Source organism: Alosa alosa, chromosome 3 (genome assembly GCF_017589495.1).
Source record: "Alosa alosa isolate M-15738 ecotype Scorff River chromosome 3, AALO_Geno_1.1, whole genome shotgun sequence".
Lineage (NCBI taxonomy): Eukaryota > Metazoa > Chordata > Actinopteri > Clupeiformes > Clupeidae > Alosa > Alosa alosa.
The window spans coordinates 9,916,261-9,936,544 of record NC_063191.1 but is presented as its reverse complement, the minus strand read 5'-3'; the positions used below and the strand labels follow the sequence as shown (position 1 = coordinate 9,936,544).

Here is a 20,284-nt window from a genome sequence, read left to right as displayed (position 1 = left end):
TTCAGTTTCCATCCTGCATCCACAGCACAGAGGGAGGCTAACAAAAAACGCTTAGCGATTGTTTGCAAACGCGTGTGTTTAATGGCAGAGCCGGCGAAGAAGCAGCGAAAACCCTTGACGGAAGATGCAAAGAAAATAAAAGAGCTTCAGACCGAGCGAGGGGGGAGTTTCGTAGAGAAAAAGCATCAGGCTTGCCTGGTGTCCCTTTAACTATAACTTATATAGTTATAAATCTGTGAAGATGCATGTCATCTCGGAAATGCGGTCAACACTGCCCCCTGGCGGTAGAAAATTGCAACATTTAAGGTGGAATCGAAACTTAACATGACATTTGTATTCGGGTTCCAACTCCTGAAGTAAGAACACTATCGTTAAGAAAAGACCACACTATTAATTAAACGCACGGGCAGATAGTAACTTGCTGCCGACACCGATGGTTCACGTAGGCTAGCTTTGTTCACACGCCACGACACACTTGTGCGTCGAAGCCAACTGGGACGTCAGTTTCGAGCGTCACATACAACTTCAGCCTCATCCCGTGAAGCAGAACCGACTGATAAAGCTAGACAATCTTTGGTTGAAGCGTTAGTTAGTTAGTTACTTAATCAAAGAACTTTGCTAGTTCGTCGGTTAATCTATATATCACCCGCGTTGATACGAACCAGTCCCTATTCCCCTCGAAAATCCAGGCACCCCATGGAACTTCCATGCAACTTTCGCACGACGTGGGAAAAGCATAAGCGCCTATCAGGAAGAACCACCTCGCTCATAGTTGCGTTATCATGTGGAAACCTACATGATGAAATGTGTTGATGTCTTGTCATCACTACAGTAAAGGCATCAAGGCTATATATAAGATTTAGAAAAGAAGGGCACATTGTCTGTGCCATCTCAAAGGATCACCATGGGTAGACAAGCAACCGTTCTACTCATTTTTCTGCAAATCGCGACTAGTCAACCGCAGACGGTAATGTGGTCCAATATTTTTACCGATTGATCGATAGTAAATTGGGGAGACTAATAAGTTATGTTATAGGCCTACTAAAAAATCTCGTTTTGGTTGATAAGTGATTAGCTTGTTCGATAGGGCTATGGGTTCAAGTTGGTTGAAACTACTCCCTTATGATTAAGTTTGATTTAGTAGCCTACTTTAAAAACTAGACGATGCTCCCTTGCTTTAGCCTACAGTATACTTATTACAACAACAGATGGCTGCATAAAAACCTCAAGAAACAAATTTAGGTTATCAACATTTCTACATCAAAGAGGAAGAGATTTTGCGATTCTGAAATGTGAGATTATTGTGTTTACCATGAAAATATCATTTTGTCTGAAATTGCTAAAAAAATTCTGTTATTATTATTATTCTGTTCTGTTGTTCTGTTATAGAATTACCATTTTGATGTCTGAAAGTGCCAGAATTGAATTTAGTGTCCTCTAAAACCTCTTACACCAGGAGGAAATTAGAAACTGAATCACACAGTGCAAAATCTACACTGTAAGAAATGTCCCGTTAAAAACAGGAAACTGGCAGCAGAGCTTCCAGGAATTTCTGGTTATTTAAAGGTGCCCTGTTTTAACACTAAGTTAATGTAAAATAATGACATTAACTTCCAGTGAACTAACAGAAAACAACTGGCAGGATTTCCAGGATCTTCCCGTTATTTAACAGTGGACTACAATATTCATTCCCTGTTAAAGGAATATCCCAGCATTTGGGGAAATACACTCATTTTCCACCTCCCATCGAGTTAAACAATTGAGTTTTACCTTTCCCCAGTTCATCCAGCCATTCTGAGTCTGACAGTAACACTTTTAGCTCCAGCTCATTGAATCAGATTAGACCGTTAGCTTATAGCAGAGATGCTGTAAGACAATGTTGTCAGGAACGAATATTTGCCATTTCTTTGGCCTTGTGCTAACTTTTTTGACTGATTTAGTCAAAGTCAAAGTCAAAGTCAAAGTCAAAGTCAGCTTTATTGTCAATTTCTTCACATGTTCCAGACATACAAAGAGATCGAAATTACGTTTCTCACTATCCCACGGTGAAGACAAGACATATTTTACCAATTTTAAGTCCACAGACAAACATAACATTCAAGTAAACAAAAAAGTAGTAAATAAGTAAATAAGAGGGCACATATAATAATGAAAAATAAGAGCAGCAAAATTTTGTTGAAATTGTGCATAGACAGTCAATAAAAAACTAGTGCAAAGTCAGGCCAATAAGAGGCTTGGGTAGTTCTGTTTGACCTGAGTAATAAAAGAAAGTGGCATAGTGGTGCAAGTTATGTAAGAGCAGCAGAAGTGTTGTGTTTTCAGGACAACAACACCAAGTTGTAAAGTGTACAAGTGTGCAAGTGTTCAAGTGTGCAAGTGGAGTAGTGCAGGCGGCCATTGTGGGTCCAATGTCCAGGATGTTATGTAGCTGAGGGTGGAGGGGGAGAGGAGGGAGAGAGTTCAGCATCCTTACAGCTTGGTGTATGAAGCTGTTGGTGAGTCTGGTAGTGCTTGGAGGCGCAGGCTTCTGTACCTCTTCCCAGAGGGCAGTAGATCAAACAGATTGTGAGCGGGGTGACTTGCATCACTCACAATTTTGGTCGCCTTCTTGAGGGTGAGGTGGGTGGTGTAAATGTCCTTCAGGGAGGGGGAGTGAAGCACCAATGGGCTTTTCCTGTTGTATTCAGTGCAGCTTCCGCCCCACACAGCGATACAGCTGGAGAGGATGCTCTCAATGGTGCCTCGGTAGAATGTGGTCATGATGGCTGGTGGAGCACTTGCTCGCCTGAGTTTCCTTGGGAAGTACAGGCGCTGAGCTCTCTTCGCCAGTGATGCAGTGTTGGTGGTCCAGGAGAGGTCTTCACTGATGTGCACCCCCAGGAATTTAGATCTGGACTCTGGCTGGGCCACTCTAAAATGTTGACATTGTTCTCTGTTAACCCTTTCTTGCCTTATTTAGCTGTATGTTTTGGATCATTGTATGGTTTAATGGTCCAACGATGCCTATTGGGGCTCTCTTGGCACACTGACTGATCTTTTCCTTTTCAGAATCTCAGTGTAGCCTCTTGCTTTAGTGTTACCGTTTAATTTGAGAAGGTCACCGGGTCCCCCTGGTTGAAAAACATCTTTGTCCAGGTGTGCCCATATAAAGGTTAAGCTGAGTTGTGTACGTTTGGAGAAGAGTGATCCATGAACAGCATCCAAGATGACCAAGTGATCCATTTTGAGATGGAGTCAAAATTTCAACCCCAAAACACCATCCACAATGTGGAGAATAGCTATAGAAATGTATTAGTTTTGGGTGTTTTTTTAGACAATGGAACCTGGTGAACCTAAACGGTTACACTAAAACAAGGGGCTACATTGAGATTTTTGGTGGAAAAGATCAGGCTGTCTGCCGAGATACCTGCCCCAATGGGCATCATTGGACCACTAAACCACACAATGATAAAACATGCAGCCAAACAAGGCACAAAATGGTTAACTAAGAACAAGATCAACATTTTAGAGTGGCAGAGCCAGAGTCCAGACCTCAATCCGTCAAAGAAAAATGAGCACAAGGCCAGAGTGATGGCAAATAATCGTTCCTGACTGAAAACCCGGATTTCTGATAAAAAAGGTGTGGTCTAGAATCATTGTGGAGACATAGAGAGGCTTCGTAGATATTATAAGAACAATTTTGAGAGTTGTTAATGCAAATAAAGATGTTTCCATTGATTATTTAAAAAGGGTATGAATAATTTTGGACTTGCCATTTTTCATAAAAATGCTAAAAAAAAAGATAAAAACGATTCTTTTTTTGATTCCATGTTTCTACCACATTATCTTACAACCTTTTGGCATGTGGCAGTGTCATTTTCAGTCAGAACAAACATATTGGTCAAGTGAAAATTACATCAATATGTACAGTTCTTAACTGTATATTATAAAACATATTTTTTATTTTATATCACATAAAGCCTTACTTAAATTTGATTTTTAAATAAATAAAATACAACTAAGTGACAGTGGCACTAAAGGCTATACTGTTGTTGTCATGTTGTAATGTAATTGTTTATTGGTGTCACAAACCATCAAGTCGATGACCATCCACAACACAACATCTGCATCAGTAGATGATCAACCACAACATCTTAATCCTGTGCATAGAGCTTAACCCTTTTGTAGATCACATGCTCTAATGTCAGCACTCTGGTACTGATGATGTGTAGTCTGCACTGAATTAGTGTTGTTGGTAAAGGTCATTGTGAATGTAAACTTCCTTATTACAATTACTAGTCCAGTTACTACTGCTTTAAAATGGGGGGTTAGTACTAAAGGCCCAACATTGACAGGGGGCTGCAGTTGAAGTTACACACTTGCCACAGGGTAGAAAACCTGTCCACAATTTCAGAGAATATAAATGGCATATGCTTATTTTTTACGATTATGAGGGGGTCCTTGGAATATTTTCTCCACAACAGGGGGTCAATGGAACCAAAATATTTGGTTCAATGCACTCCAGCCACTGATTATTTAATTTAAAACGGATTATTGCTGTTTCTGATACTCAGCAGAGGGGTGATTGGGATATCCAACGTTTCCATGTCAACACAACTGTTACCTGTCGCTATGCCATCACAGTCATCACCAGCCATGTGTTCAATCGCCATGACGACTCAACCGAGATCGACTTCCATGTCAAGATCCCGAAAAATGCCTTCATCAGCAAATTCAGAATGTGGGTGTGGTATAATACATTGCCAAGTAAATGGGTGGATGTATTATGATAAAGCAGTTGTTTGCATGGTCAGTATTGTAATATACTGTACACTAATTATAGGCCTGTACATTTTTTGTCTATTTTGTCATTTTGTCATGTTTTCCCTTTGCCCTTCATTAGGACTATTGATGGGAAGATTTATGACGGAGTGGTCAAGCCAAAGGAAGAGGCCAGGCAGCAGTACATTACTGCTGTATCACGAGGCCAAAGTGGGGGACTGGTCAGGTATGCCCTTAAAACCAACACACCAACAATTATCTACGTATATCTGACATCTTAACACTTTTGTGGTGATGCTAAAATCACCATTTAAAACAAAAGGGGAGAAGATTGTGTGTGTGTGTGGAAAGAATAAACAGAGATCTATGTGAAAAATCACCAGATTTTTCCATTAAAGCTATTCTTATATAGACTTTATTTCTTTAATTATCTTTGGTATTACAAGACATGTGGCTGTGATTATAAGGTTGTCACTGTCCCTCTCACCCCCAGCGCTGTAGGCAGGACTTTAGAAGACTTCAAAACATCAGTGTCTGTCGCTGCTTACAGCAAGGTGACCTTTGAGCTCACCTATGAGGAACTGCTGCAGCGTCGTCTTGGCAAATATGAGCTTCTGATCAATGCCCAACCTGGCCAACCTGTAAAAGACTTTAAGGTGCGTGCGTGTGTGTGTGTGTGTGTGTGTGTGTGTGTGTGTGTGTGTGTGTGTGTGTGTGTGTGTGTGTGTGTGTGTGTGTGTGTGTGTGTTGTGTGTGTGTGTGTGTGTGTGCGTGCGTGCGTGCGTGCGTGCGTCGCGTGCGTGCGTGTGCGTGTGTGTGTGTGTGTGTGTGTGTGTGTGTGTGTGTGTGTGTGTTTGTGTAATACACTGTTTGAATTTTCCTCTTTATGCCGTTTCACCAGATTGATGTCAGTTTGTACGAGAAGCCTGGAATAAGCTTTCTAAAGGTAGAGGGTTCTTTGGCTTCTAATGACCTGGCCAGTGCTATCACAAAATCACATGCAGATGAAAAGGTAATGCCATTTCCCATTCAAGCCTTCTCATGGCTTCACCACACATGCAACTGAACCGGAGAATTGCTCCTTCTTATTGTTGATTTGCTAAATTGAGACTGTGACTGTGTTGAGATTTTCTAAGTATAGACCTACAGTTAGGGACAAAATTATTTATACCCCTGTCCAATATTAGTTAATGTTGCTTTTCTCTTGACCAATATGTTTGTTCTGACTGAAAATGACACTGCCACATGCCAACAGCATCACATTTTATTTTATGTTGTCAAAAGTTATGGGGGTAATATGGCAAAACCCTCAGCTATGCATGTCAAAGCTTTTGAAAATCATGCAGTCGTTCCCATGTGTTAGGCTACTCCTCATGCCCAGTGTTGCACGTCACGCTTCATTTTGCTATTTGGTCCCGCCTCCTGGCTCTTCAATATGCTGACTTGTATGTAAACACTCGTGGTACGAAGTACCAGGCCGGCAATGTTTCGCCTCGTTTTTAGACACACGATGGGGCATAAAGACGTCTCCTCTTCCCGTAAATGTTGCGCGATCTCAATCAAAAAAACAGCTAGTTGTCTTACCACCTTTTGGCATGTGGCAGATCCATTTTCAGTTTGAACAAACATATTGACCAAGAAAAAACCAACATTAAATTATTTGCCAGTTTATGAATAATGTTGTCCCTAACTGTATGAAGTCTTACGACCTTATTATTTATAAATATACATTTTCTGTAACAAAGTCACATGTGGATGAGAAGCTATACTGTATCAACAATTGTTTTTTTTTATGTAGGCATGGGTGAACTTCTACCCCACACACAACCAGCAGATCACATGTGATGGCTGTGCAGAGAATGGGCTTAGTGGTGACCTTAAAATTATCTTTGATGTTGAGAGGCCACATTCTAAGGGAGATATAAGAGTATGACAATCAACACATTTTATAATGCATGAAATCTGCTCTACTGTATATGCTATCATAGAATATACAGCACAGGGTGTGGGCAAACTGCGGCCACGGTGTTGTTGTGCGGCCCGCCGGCCAATTTTCAAAACCCAATGTGGCCCTTGAGCCAAAAAGTTTGCCCACCCCTGATATAGCAGCATGGGCAGCAGTTCCAGCATAATCTTCATATTATAATGGTTTGAAGAATGGTAGTACACTGGATTCTCATTGTTTGTTTGTTGATTGTTTGTTGTTTATCTCTCCTTAAGGAGTATGGTGGGTTTTTTGTCCATTATTTTGCCCCTACTGGTCTTCCACGCATTCCCAAAAATGTGGTCTTCATTATTGACCAAAGTGGATCTATGGCTGGCAAGAAAATAGAGCAGGTATATGAACCCAATGGCTGTGGCCGTTAATGTATGTGTGTGAAGGAGTTCCATCTGAAATTGTGAAAGTGCAATGCTACAGGCTTTTGAAGAGCAGACACACTCCTACAATAATATTATTTCCTCATGTTACTGCACATGCACATTGCCGTAAATTCTTTACTGTTGTACTTACGAATTTGGATATTATTATAGACTCGAACAGCTTTACTGAAGATTTTGGGAGATCTGGATGGAGATGACCATTTTGGCCTGATATGTTTTGATGATCAAATATCACCATGGAAACGAGAACTCCTCAGGGCAACCCAACAGAACCTGGACAACGCAAAAGAATTTGTCAGAACAATAACAGACCGAGGAAGTATGATGGGCTCCAACATGCAACAAAACATGGCAGAATAAATTAGTAAAACATTAGTATTTTCAGAGCGCAATTTCACATATCTAAAAGAGAGATATGTTCCATCCTCTTCAGGTACAGATATAAATGCTGCCGTGTTGGAAGGTGTGAATATGATCAAAAATTCTCACAAAGAAGGTTCAGCGTCCATCCTCATATTGCTAACAGATGGCGATCCCACTTCAGGTCTTGACACACAAACACCTCCTGAGGCCAATAAGTCAATGTATCATTAAATTGTGTTTAAAGCCATTATTTAAAGCTTAAAAAAACTACATAGTGTTGCTTTAAGGTCAACAACTGAAAATTGGAGCACCTTATGTTGATGGTGTATCTTTGTTATGACAGGTGAGACAAGACCAGAAAGAATCCAGTCCAATGTGAGGGAGGCCATTGGGAAGAGGTTTCCTCTGTACTGCCTGGGTTTTGGGTTTGATGTGAACTTTGAGTTCCTGCAGAAGATGGCCCAAGAGAACAGTGGAGTGGCACGTAGGATCTACCAAGACTCGGACGCGGCTCTTCAGCTGAAGGTACAAACAAGTCACACTGTAAATGTTAGACCAACGGACAAATAAAGGTAGATGATGTGCGGTGTATTCATATTCAAGGAGAATTCCGGCCATTTTTAACAGCTGAAGGCAGGCTTGGAATCTCACCATTTTAGGGGCAAGGCCACATGGCCTTCAGATGGGCATATATGGTGCGGGGCAAGGCCACATGGCCTTCAGATGGGCATATATGGTGCGGGGCACAAAGGCCACATGGCCTTCAGATGGGCATATATGGTGGGGCGGGCAAGGCCACATGGCCTTCAGATGGGCATATATGGTGCGGGCACAAAGGCCACATGGCCTTCAGATGGGCATATATGGTGCGGGGCAAGGCCACATGGCCTTCAGATGGGCATATATGGTGCGGGGCAAGGCCACATGGCCTTCAGATGGGCATATATGGTGCGGGCACAAAGGCCACATGGCCTTCAGATGGGCATATATGGTGCGGGCAAGGCCACATGGCCTTCAGATGGGCATATATGGTGCGGGGCACAAAGGCCACATGGCCTTCAGATGGGCATATATGGTGCGGGCACAAAGGCCACATGGCCTTCAGATGGGCATATATGGTGCGGGGCAAGGCCACATGGCCTTCAGATGGGCATATATGGTGCGGGCACAAAGTTAACTATACAGTGGTAGGCTATAAAATTCCGTCTTCCGTCTTCCACGAATGCGTGGAAGACCAGTAGGGGCAAAATAATGGACAAAAAAACCCACCATACTTAAGGAGAGATAAACAACAAACAATCAACAAACAAATAGTGAGAATGCAGTGTACTACCATTCTTCAAACCATTATAATACGAAGATTATGATGTAACTGCTGACCATGCTGCTATATATTCATAAATTCTACTTAAGATTCTGCGCCCAAGGTTCAAAACCTGCAGCTTTAAGAAACTCAAATAGCCTAGATGCATGCTTAACATTTTGTGATCATTAAGGCAAAGATGGTTGATTAAGAAGATACTTCCTGAAAGGCCATTTCCTGTGCCCAGAAATGTATGCAGATAGGGTAGCAGTAGTACACGCCCCGCACGGGGGGGGGGGGAGCACTATCCCCCATTTATGCAGTGATCGGGCTCCCTTTTTAACATTGAGGTCTATGGCAGAATCCAAGAATTTCCCAGAATTTGACAAAGCCTTATTTTTCTGAGCAATGGATGCACATTCTGGACACGGTATCATGATCTCCAAACCCTCCGTGCCAGTATGACCCTCCAGTCGGGAGAAAATCAACATTAATGAAGGTGTACACTCCGGCTTCTGTCTGGCGTGGAACCGAGGCGTTCAAACGTCAGTCATACGTCAGTGACTCGCCCCTGTGCAGGCGGAAACTGAACCAGAGCCGTCTCTGACTGAACTCTACTTTGCCCTCATAGACATGAACTAGAACGACCCATCTTGCTACGCATTAATTATCTTTGATTAAGGCGCTTCACAACTCTTAGTCAACTGTCCTCTGATTTTAATATATACCGATATCTAGGCGATATTTGTAACATTTATTTTGTATTTTGCCTCAAAGAGGCATCACGGTCAACGCAAGGGGCAATGCTGCCGTGAAATTCCTACCCTGGCTGAAGGTGTAGTGTATTATAGCATTAATATGAATTTGCACCATTCTATGCAATCACAGGCTGTATATGTTGATGCCTTAAGGACACATCCTCATACCACTAACCTGTTTCCTGAACAGGGTTTCTATGAAGAAGTCGCCGTTCCTCTGTTGACTAGTGTGCAGATGAATTACAGTGGTGCCGCAAACCTGACCCAAACCAGCTTTAGCTACTACTACAATGGCTCTGAGATCGTGGTGGCTGGACAGATCACTGACATCAACGACTTTAGTACAGAAGTCATAGGGAAATCGGTAAGCTTTCCAGCCTGCTTGATTTAGTCTCATGAAACTGATAGTTTTTCATCCATACTTTCCTTCTGAATTTTATCAAGTGACATGAGCTTTAAGCACCTAAAGAAGCATTCTCCGTTTACTGTCAGTGTTTCTAAATATAATCCCTAAATGTCTCAACGGCAGGCCGACAGCAAGGTGACGTACAGTGACGTCAAGCCCATTGACGATGACAAACTGTCTGCAGAGATGAGTGGCTTTGAGAACTTCCTCCAGAGATTATGGGCCTGCCTCAAAGTCAAACAGCTTCTGGAGAAAGAGTGAGTGGATGGTGAACATGTGTCATTGTATCTGTGTGTACGCCGGGCCAACAATCTGTATCAATTACGATACCAGACAAATCAAGTCAGCTTATTTAAGTATATATACTCTTTTGATCCCGTGAGGAAAATTTGGTCTCTGCATTTATCCCAATCCGCAAATTAGTGAAACACACACTGCACACAGTGTACACACAGTGAGGTGAAGCACACACTAATCCCGGCACAGTGAGCTGCCTGCATCAACAGCGGCGTTTGGGGAGCAGTGAGGGGTTAGGTGCCTTACTCAAGGGCACTTCAGCCGTGCCTACTGGTCGGGGTTCGAACCGGCAACCCTCCGTTTACAGGTCCGAAGTGCTAACCAGTAGGCCACGGCTGCCCCTTTATAAAGCACTTTAAAAACAACATCAGTTGTTAAGCCACATATAAAGTGCCAATAAATATATTGCTGCCTATTTCTTTTTCAAGCCTATAGGCTACATGTTGCATAGGATTTAAACAACCTTGACGGGTTGACCTTGACCTTTTAATTTTTTTCCTAGAATTGTTTTAAAAAGCCTAAAATGTTTACCATGTTGTAAGTCGCTTTGGTTAAAAAGCGTCAGCCAAATGTAATGTAAAAAGCAACATGTTGCGTTGCGTAGCCTTAAGCCACGTAAATTGCCAATAAATATGTTGCCGCAGAGATTAAATATCTAGTTTAAAGTTGAATGTAATATTTTTCATTAAAGTAATTTATTGAGGGATGTACACCGTGTGCACAATTATTAGGCAAGTGAGTATTTTTACCTTATCATAATTTTTATGCATATTTCCAACTCCAACCTATATAAACCTGACTGCTAATTGGATTTATGCATCATCAGTTGATGTGTATTTGTGTAATGAGGGAGGGTGTGGCCTAAAGTGATCAACACCCTACAATCAAGGTGTGCATAATTATTAGGCAGCTTCTTTACCTCAGACAAAATGGGCCAAAAAAGAGATTTAACAGACTCTGAAAAGCAAAAAAATTAAAATGCCTTTCACAGGGATGCAGCACTCTTGAAGAAGCAAAGATATTGAGGCGTGATCACCGAATAATCAAACGTTTTGTTGCAAATAGTCAAAAAGGTTGCAAGAAACATGTGGAGAAAAAAAGGCGCAGAATAACTGCTAGAGACGTGAGAATAATTAAACATGAAGTTACCAGGAACCCATTGACATTCAGTGCGGCCTTATTCCAGTAATGCAACCTACCTGGAGTGTCCAGAAGTACGTGTTGTTCAGTGCTCAGAGACATGGCCCAGGGTAAGGAAGGCTGAAACACGACCACCACTTAAGACTCATAAGTTTAACGTCAAGACTGGGCCAAGAAATATCTGAAGACAGATTTTTCAACGGTTTTATAGACAGATGAGATAAGAGTGATTCTTGACGGACAAGACGGATGGACCCGTGGCTGGATCACTAATGGGTACAGAGCTCCACTTAGTCAGACGCCAGAAACGTGGAGGTGGGGTACTGGTATGGGCTGCTATTGTTAAGGATGAGCTAGTTGGACCTTTTCGGGTTAAAGATGGACTTTAAATCAACTCCCAAAGCTACTGCCAGTTTTTAGAAGATACTTTCTTCAAGCAGTGGTACAGAAAAATCTACATCCTTCAAGAAGGCCATGATTTTTATGCAGGACAATGCTCCATCACATGCATCCAAGTACTCCACTGCATGGCTAGCCAGCAAAGGCTTTAAAGATGACAGAATAATGACATGGCCCCCTTCTTCACCTGACCTAAACCCATTGAGAACTTGTGGACCCTTCTTAAATGTGAGATTTACAGTGAGGGAAGACAATACACCCCTTTGAACAGCATTTGGGAGAAATTAACAAGAAATTAACAGACTCCATGGATGGAAGGCTCATGACAGTTATTGAAAAGAAGGGTGGCTATATTGGTCACTGAATATTTCATGAAGTGTTTATTTGTACATTTTGAGTTGTTTATTTTTTATTCTTACTCTAGGAAATGAAAATAAACAAGTAGAGTGGGAAAATTTTAGTTTTTTATTTAGTTGCATAATAATTCTGCACACCAGTAGTTGCCTAATAATTCTGCACACATAGATTTTCTCCTGAAAAAGCCAAAACTCACTTTCCCTTTCTTAAATATTCAGGTTTGAGGTTTATTAACATTTTTGATTGACTGATATCATTGTATTTGTTCAAAAATACAATTAATCCTCAGATATACAACTTGCCTAATAATTTTGCACACAGTGTATTAGGGTTGCTCTGTGTATGTCATCATAATGCGTGTGGTGATGGGGGGCAGGCGGGTGATATCCGGGTTAAATGAATCATCGATTATTGTTCATTAAAGTTAGCGAAAGTCGATTAAGAAAAATGTGCAATATTTTGTAAATTTGCAACCCTAGTAGCAAGCGTGAAATCCCCAAACTGTGCTAAATGTATAGGTCTATTGGCACACTGCTGAGGCCTAATGTAGTACATGCACACATAGATGTAAACATGGAATTACATAGAAATGCATTGAATAGATTGGCTCACCACATTGTCACCCAATACCCAATCCAGTTATTTGAGCAATACCTGTGTCCATCTGGTGTTTGTAAGTAGCCTGGCAAAAAGCAAGACTCATTCATGAAGTGAATCACTGGTCACTCATGATTGGGTTTCGTTTGGCAAATTAGCATGGTGACTGGTGTAGATATACCGTTAACTTTGAAATCACTGGCCCAGATTAACCAATCACATTGATCAGAGATTCCTAACCTTATTGTCTGAGTGAAACACTAGTGAACTATCCTGTTCCAGACCAGTATCTCCCTGAATGAAGATCTAGGATGGGCGGGGCCAGGCTGAATTCACAATTTAGGTTGTATGTTTTTAGGTTGGTGCTGACCAGTGACGAGAAGGAGGCAGTGAAGAAGGAGGCCCTTGATCTCTCTCTCAAGTACAGTTTTGTGACCCCACTCACCTCGATGGTGGTCACCAAACCTGAGGGCGAGGACTCTCATGTGGCCAACAAACCCAAAGAGGGAGACACGTCTGGTGATGATGCTGGTGCTTGACTATTCATTGAAAGATTGTAGAGATCAGAGCTTTAGATTAATTGTATAATTACTGATGGATGCTTTGGTGTTTGTAGGCTATGCATAATTTATGGCATTTTTTAATTCTTGTTTTGTTTTGCTCTGGGACAAACACACACACACACACACACACACACACACACTGAACCCTATATCCAAATCCATTTGTAAGAATGTGGATTACATGCACTTTCTTCTCACTTTCCTTGACCATTATTTAACCCCTGCCCCTCCTCTCACACCGTCTTCCTTTTTCTACAGGACATTCTCACGATTCAGGACACGTTAAGAGAATTTATTATGATGGTAAATATGTTTTCCATCTGTTCAAATATATTCTGGGTTTATGATAATTAAAGTTTCACTGTCTTATATGACATGCAGGACAAGTATTTTTTATAGCAGTTTGGTGTGCCGTGATGTTGTGATACCTATTCATGATACATATAAGTTTTATGTACCTAGAATTACAGAGGAATTATGGTTTTGTCCAAAACAAGTGAGTTAAAAGGTACACAATACAAGATTTTCACCTTAATATAACCTTTATGAATCCATTTTGATGGTAAATTAACTTGCAATAGGGGAATCGTTCACCTAGCATTGCCATACAGCACAGCTGTAGAGAGTTGCTAACGAGAAAACCAGCCATGCAACTTGAAGTATAGAGGCCCGAAGACATCTGGCGAGAATTATGAAACATTATCTACTAGTGCACAGTCCTGTTGGAACAGGAAAGGGCCATCCCCAAACTGTTCCCACAAAGTTGGGAGCATGGAATGGACCAAAATCTCTTGGTCAATGCTGAAACATTCAGAGTTCCTTTCACTGGAACTAAGGGACCAAGCCTAGCTCGAGGATGGCCCCTTCCTGTTCCAACATGACTGTACACCAGTGCACAAAGCAAGGTCCATAAAGACATGGATGACAGAGTTTGGTGTGGATGAACTTGACTGGCCTGCACAGAGTCCTGACCTCAACCCAATAGAACACCTTTGGGATGAATTAGACCGGAGGCTGAGAGCCAGTCTCCTCGTCTAACATCAGCGTGTGACCTCACAAATGTGCTTCTGGAAGAATGGTCAAAAATTCCCATAAACGCGCTCCTAAACCTTGTGGAAAGCTTTCGCAGAAGAGTTGAAGCTGCTATAGCTGCAAAGGGTGGACCGACGTCATATTAAACCCTATGGATTAAGAATGGCATGTCACTTAGGTTTATATGTGAGTCAAGGCAGGTGAACAAATACTTTTGGCAATATAGTGTGCGCATTGCGCAGACTACTAAGTCACAGTGTGAACATGTACTTTAAACTTTCTCTTTCCATGTGTTAATCCCACTGCCTCCTCTCAGATGTTCCCCTTTTTTTTTTAGATTGGGGCTTTTTAGAGCAGGTCGAAGATGATGGTAAAAAAACATTTTGTGCTTTCCATGTGTGGAGGTTTTTTCCAGGTCTATGTATGATTTTAATTGCCGGACTTTACAACACACAGGGAACCAGTGAAAGTCCTGGTAGCATTATTTGTTAAATTGTCATGATCTATGCATTGGTACTATCAGCTTTTTGTATATCTAAAGTTTGTCTATATTTTCCATATATGCAGTCGAAGCTTTTCAGAAACCAGGTCACGTCAACTACAGTGTCAAATGCACACAATAATTAATTAATGATTAATATATAATGGAAAAAAGGATGAGGTGTTATTATGCCAAATGAAAGTATTACCAATGAAAGGTTTTCATTTGGCATAATAATGGTATATCTAAAGTTTGTCTATATTTTCCTTTTTCTCCAGATGAGGAGGACATGGATGTGGAGGAAGAGGACGAAGAAGGTTATGGTAAAAAAGTGGGCCAGGCAGGAAAACTACTAGGTTTTCGTGGGTCACCCAAAATATGGTGTTGCTAAAATGACACTATTGTGGCTATAAGAAACATGCGTTCATGAATATCCAGCTACATTTAATAAGTTCAGTTAAATATACTCATAAACACTGGATGTGGTGGACATTATTCTGAGATGCATCAATAGGCTTTCAAAACCATTCCAAACAGACATAAGGTGCTTATAGAGCAGGTCCAAATTATTTGTCAAATGAACCAGTAAAACAGTGTCATGGGACGGAATAACATTCATACCCAACTTCTGTCATAGATCATATTTTTAAAGGACACCAGTGAAACTGTATCCTGACAAATTAGCAGAATTTTAATGCCCAAATCAACTATCATTAACATCCAACTTGTGTCATATTTAATATTTGTAAAACAAACCAAAGGAAAACGTACTGACAAACAATAAGCAGCATTGTAATGCCTCAATCAAGTGATAAAGGTGAAAAGAGCCTCTGTAAAAGGTCTCTTGCGTCGGGAGAGGGGCAGGCCAATGTCCAGGCTACGAAGGGATGTTATCATAGCTCTCTCTTGTTTCGTACAAAAGTGACCGAGGGCTAGGCTACTTTACTCCTTTGACTAGTAGTGCCATTTAACAGTAAATTCCTTCATTACCGAAATGCATTCATTGCACAGTTAATACTTCGGTTTATTACTTGATGTTGACAGCAATGCCTAAACAATAGGCTACTTGTCAGTCCACTCCGACTGGAACTGCTGGTTTTTATCATCAATTTTGTGTTTCAGAGACCGAGACATTTTTAACATTAGGCTTAACATTGGGATTACTGGTGCAGGAACTCCTGTGCAGGTTATTGGTGTGTTCATAAATGTCCACTCCGAGCACTCCGAGTAGCTTATATTGAAACTTTTTAACCGTGTGTTATTCTATTTTCAGTGTCAGGTTGAATTTACAAACGCACCCTGACAGGCGTGAGCCACACAACATTTTTTACTTTTCGTAAGAGATAACTTATAACCATGATGGCGACTTGCTCTTCTAAGTTGAGTTTACTAAAAATCCTTTGGCAGCTGGTTGGCTTACATTTTTAAGTTGTTTTGACAAAAAAAATAAAAAATACAGGGCGGGTAAAGGGCATAAGCTCTCCGTACCGACATCTCCAGCTGAAGCCTCGTTGGCACTGCTGACATATTTTGGGTCGGTTCATTGGATAAAGGCATTCCCCATTCCCAGGAGGCTTTGCCCCATTCTACTTTAATTTAAGAACAAACAAACAAATTAAATCATTGTTTTTTTATTTGTGACCTTGAAAGCTCTGTAACGCCTGAATAAGAAGAATTAAATTAAGATTGGCTATACAAAATCAGTAGATTGATGGGAGAGACGAGTGTGCAGGGTAACCATAACTGAGATATACAGTAGAGAGTGAGCGAGTGGTATAAATATTGGTTGGACTTATATTTAACCAATAATTAAATGTCAGTAATTTCGATAAACCCAAAGGCTGGTCATAGCCTATGTCTCACAGCCACTCTGACTAATCTAGAGAGTCGTCGGCCGGCTGATGGGAAAACTGTAGCCATAACGTATGTTCTTGTCCATTGAGGTATATGATCTCATATAATTGTGTGAGATCAATATTTAATATAAGTATTAAATTCCATATATGGGAATATATTGCTTAATATATCACATGATATTTTCCAATATAAGGCAATATATTTTTGTTCCGTAAGGGATGGAAGACGTGTTTGAAGGTTATGGTAAAAAAAACAATTTGTGCTTTCCATGTGTGGAGGTTTTTTCCAGGTCTATGTATGAATTTAATTGTCGGACTTTACAACACACAGGGAACCAGGAAAAGTCCTGGTAGCATTATTTGTAAACTTGTTATGATCTATGCATTGGTAATATTATCAGCTTTTTGTATATCTAAAGTTTGTCTATATTTTCCATAGATCCAGTCATATCCTTTCTGAAATCAAGTACGTCAACTACAGTGTCAAATGCACACAATAATTAATGAATGATTAATATATAATGGAAATAAGGATGAGGTATTATATTATGCCAAATGAAAACCATAACTATTCATTGAAGGATTGTAGAGATTAGTGCTTTAGATTAATTGTTGTAATTACTGATGGATGCTTTGATGTTTGCAGGCTATGTATGGCATTTTTGAATTCTCTTTTTGTTTTGCTCTGAGACAAACACACACTCACAAACACACACACACACACACACACACACAGACACTGAACCCTATATTCAAATCCATTTGTTAGAATGTGGATTACATGCACTTTAACTTCTCACTTTCCTTGACCATTATTTAACCCCTGCCCCTCCTCTCACACCGTCTTCCTTTTTCTACAGGACATTCTCACGATTCAGGACACGTTACGACAAGTAAAGGCCCATTCTGATTTTTTTGTGGTCCTTAGGGATGCTCAATCAATCAAATCTTTTGTGGACTGTGTGTGAAGTTTTCTATGTGTTATAAGTCTTCTTTAAGTCATGGCTCAGTAGATGTTTCTATGTCAAGTTTGCCATTTATAACATTTTAATGGCTTTGCTTCCATTGCACATAACATTGCCTTCATATTTGCTTTACATAGCAATTCATTTTCATGCAGATATTACAAAATTCTGCATAAATGGCATATACAATATATTAATGCCATTTAAATACATGCCTTATACAACCTTTTCTTTGTAGGTGATACAATTGGCAGTGCTTATGGGCAGTTGTTGAGTGTTCTGTTGGGATTTGGAGCGTGTCTGTTCGTGGGACTCCTCATAGCCTCAATTCTTGGTTTCAGTAAGTTTGTCTAAGGGCAGCTTTACTTTCATTATGTTTGTCATTATGTTTTGCATAAATAATTGGTGAATGTGGTTAGTGAAGTGAATTTGAGTTTGTCAAATATTTATTTGTCACTCTTTCACACAGAGGGACGTAAACACTCAAGGTAAGACAAAGCAGCACCACACATATCAAACTCACCAGGGCAGCACCACACATATCAAACTCACCAGGGCACCACACATATCAAACTCACCAGGGCAGCACCACACATATCAAACTCACCAAGAGGCACCACACATATCAAACTCACCAGGGCAGCACCACACATATCAAACTCACCAGGGCAGCATCACATATATCAAACTCCCCAAGAGACAGCACAACACACATATCAAACTCACCAGGGCAGCACCACACATATCAAACTCACCAGGGCAGCATCACATATATCAAACTCACCAGGGGCACACATATCAAACTCAGGGCAGCATCATATCAAACTCCCATCAAACTCACCAAGAAGGCAGCACAACACATATCAAACTCCCCAAGAGGCAGCACCACACATATCAAACTCACCAGGGCAGCATCACATATATCAAACTCCCCAAGAGGCAGCACCACACATATCAAACTCCCCAAGAGGCAGCACCACACATATCAAACTCACCAGGGCAGCATCACATATATCAAACTCCCCAAGAGGCAGCACCACACATATCAAACTCACCAGGGCAGCATCACATATATCAAACTCACCAGGGCAGCATCACATATATCAAACTCACCAGGGCAGCATCACACATATCAAACTCACCAGGGCAGCATCACATATATCAAACTCACCAGGGCAGCATCACACATATCAAACTCACCAGGGCAGCACCACACATATCAAACTCACCAGGGCAGCATCACATATATCAAACTCACCAGGGCAGCATCACATATATCAAACTCACCAGGGCAGCATCACATATATCAAACTCACCAGGGCAGCATCACACATATATCAAACTCACCAGGGCAGCATCACACATATCACAAAGAGGCCCTGAAACTACTGCAAAATATCACATTATTTTTTTCTTTCCATATCTCGCTCAGACCATCACATGCCAACCATGATAACGGTTAGTACATTTTCAAACTCTACTCTCAAATCCTTTTCACTCTTCATTTATAGCCGATTCACTTTCATCACTTGCTCCATTTACAGGTGACTCTCCCAGTATCAATCCTGGAAGTTGTAAAAATGTAAGTATTAATGAATAGATTGCCTCCATTCAAAAAATTAAGTGCCAAATGATACGTCTCTTATTACATGGCTCTTAACAATGCTGCAGAAAGCTCCATTCACTTGAATGGGCCTTCCCAACTTTCCGAGGTCTGATATTTCTTGATAACAGACCGTTGTTAAGTAAAGTATAACACACCGCTGTCAAGGAAAATGGGTTTTATACTTCTTATTCACGTCTATCATGTCACTCCACAAGTAGTCCGGTCACACATGTCTTCTAAAGAATGTTTGATTCTTAGAGTATCAGACTCATATTCTGACTAGAATTGAGTATGACTACGTTAGGCTACCGATGCACCAGCTACTTGCCAAAATGAAAAAATAACACCACACGATATGACTCTTTACATTAATTTGTTACTGTTTCATAGCTGTCAACCCTCCCGTTTTTTCCGGGTTTCTCACAAATTTTAACTTTTTTCCCGCTGTCTTCCCGTTTCAATATTTTCCCATAAATATCCCGTATTTTAACAATCTCATAACACTAGCTCTACCATCGGACTTGTCAGTCTCTGTACTGTTGTCCTGTTGCTACCCCCTTGCCCTTGAGACTATTTAAGATGACAGCGTGGTTGTCGAGAGAGCACGATTCAGTGGCACCTGCATAGTGTACTGCCGCACGCACTGTGTGTATCGACCTACCAGGCTACTCAGCTGCGAGTAGAGAAAGAATTCCCCCTGTTTGTATATTCACTCCAAGTTGGCCTCCCACATCTCAACTTTGGCCAAAGTTTTCAGAAATAACCGTTTTCAGTAGAGATGCACCGACAGATTGGCTGGTGACCGGAATTGGCCGATTTTCACATGATCGGCCATGACCGGCACTCACACTCGTGCACCACAATTGTAACAACAGTCAGCTGAGTTTGCCAAGTTTGAAAAAGCTAGCAACCAGGCCAACACTCAGGGCTGGATGTTGGGCTCAGAGGCGCACCTTGTCAACTAGTCTGGTCAGTTTGGGGCAAAAATGGGGTCAAGGCTGCAAATTATGATTAACAT

The 20,284-nt window shown here is 41.1% G+C and overlaps 1 protein-coding gene across 6 annotated transcripts in view; it reads left to right on the top strand.

The window, feature by feature from the left end:
• Positions 1-271: 271 nt before the first annotated feature.
• LOC125292380 (inter-alpha-trypsin inhibitor heavy chain H3-like) overlaps positions 272-20,284 on the top strand; it is a 32,510-nt gene continuing 12,497 nt past the window's right edge. Inside the window, exons 1-22 of one of the 6 annotated variants that reach the window (XM_048239631.1) lie at positions 272-967; positions 4,557-4,720; positions 4,883-4,987; positions 5,255-5,417; positions 5,663-5,773; positions 6,560-6,688; positions 6,982-7,098; positions 7,294-7,462; positions 7,577-7,687; positions 7,850-8,031; positions 9,758-9,931; positions 10,097-10,230; positions 13,122-13,294; positions 13,585-13,629; positions 14,696-14,728; positions 15,118-15,162; positions 17,135-17,161; positions 17,556-17,588; positions 17,899-18,000; positions 18,130-18,148; positions 19,093-19,118; positions 19,205-19,242. In XM_048239631.1, the coding sequence (XP_048095588.1) occupies positions 905-967; positions 4,557-4,720; positions 4,883-4,987; positions 5,255-5,417; positions 5,663-5,773; positions 6,560-6,688; positions 6,982-7,098; positions 7,294-7,462; positions 7,577-7,687; positions 7,850-8,031; positions 9,758-9,931; positions 10,097-10,230; positions 13,122-13,294; positions 13,585-13,629; positions 14,696-14,728; positions 15,118-15,162; positions 17,135-17,161; positions 17,556-17,588; positions 17,899-18,000; positions 18,130-18,148; positions 19,093-19,118; positions 19,205-19,242 (2,163 nt within the window). In that variant the 5' untranslated portion in view covers positions 272-904. Of the gene's footprint in view, positions 968-4,553; positions 4,789-4,882; positions 4,988-5,254; positions 5,418-5,662; positions 5,774-6,559; positions 6,689-6,981; positions 7,099-7,293; positions 7,463-7,576; positions 7,688-7,849; positions 8,032-9,757; positions 9,932-10,096; positions 10,231-13,121; positions 13,295-13,584; positions 13,630-14,695; positions 14,729-15,117; positions 15,163-17,134; positions 17,162-17,555; positions 17,589-17,898; positions 18,001-18,129; positions 18,149-19,092; positions 19,119-19,204; positions 19,243-20,284 lie in introns of those variants that run through there. The other 5 variants (XM_048239633.1, XM_048239632.1, XM_048239630.1 and 2 more) reach the window with 5 other exon arrangements.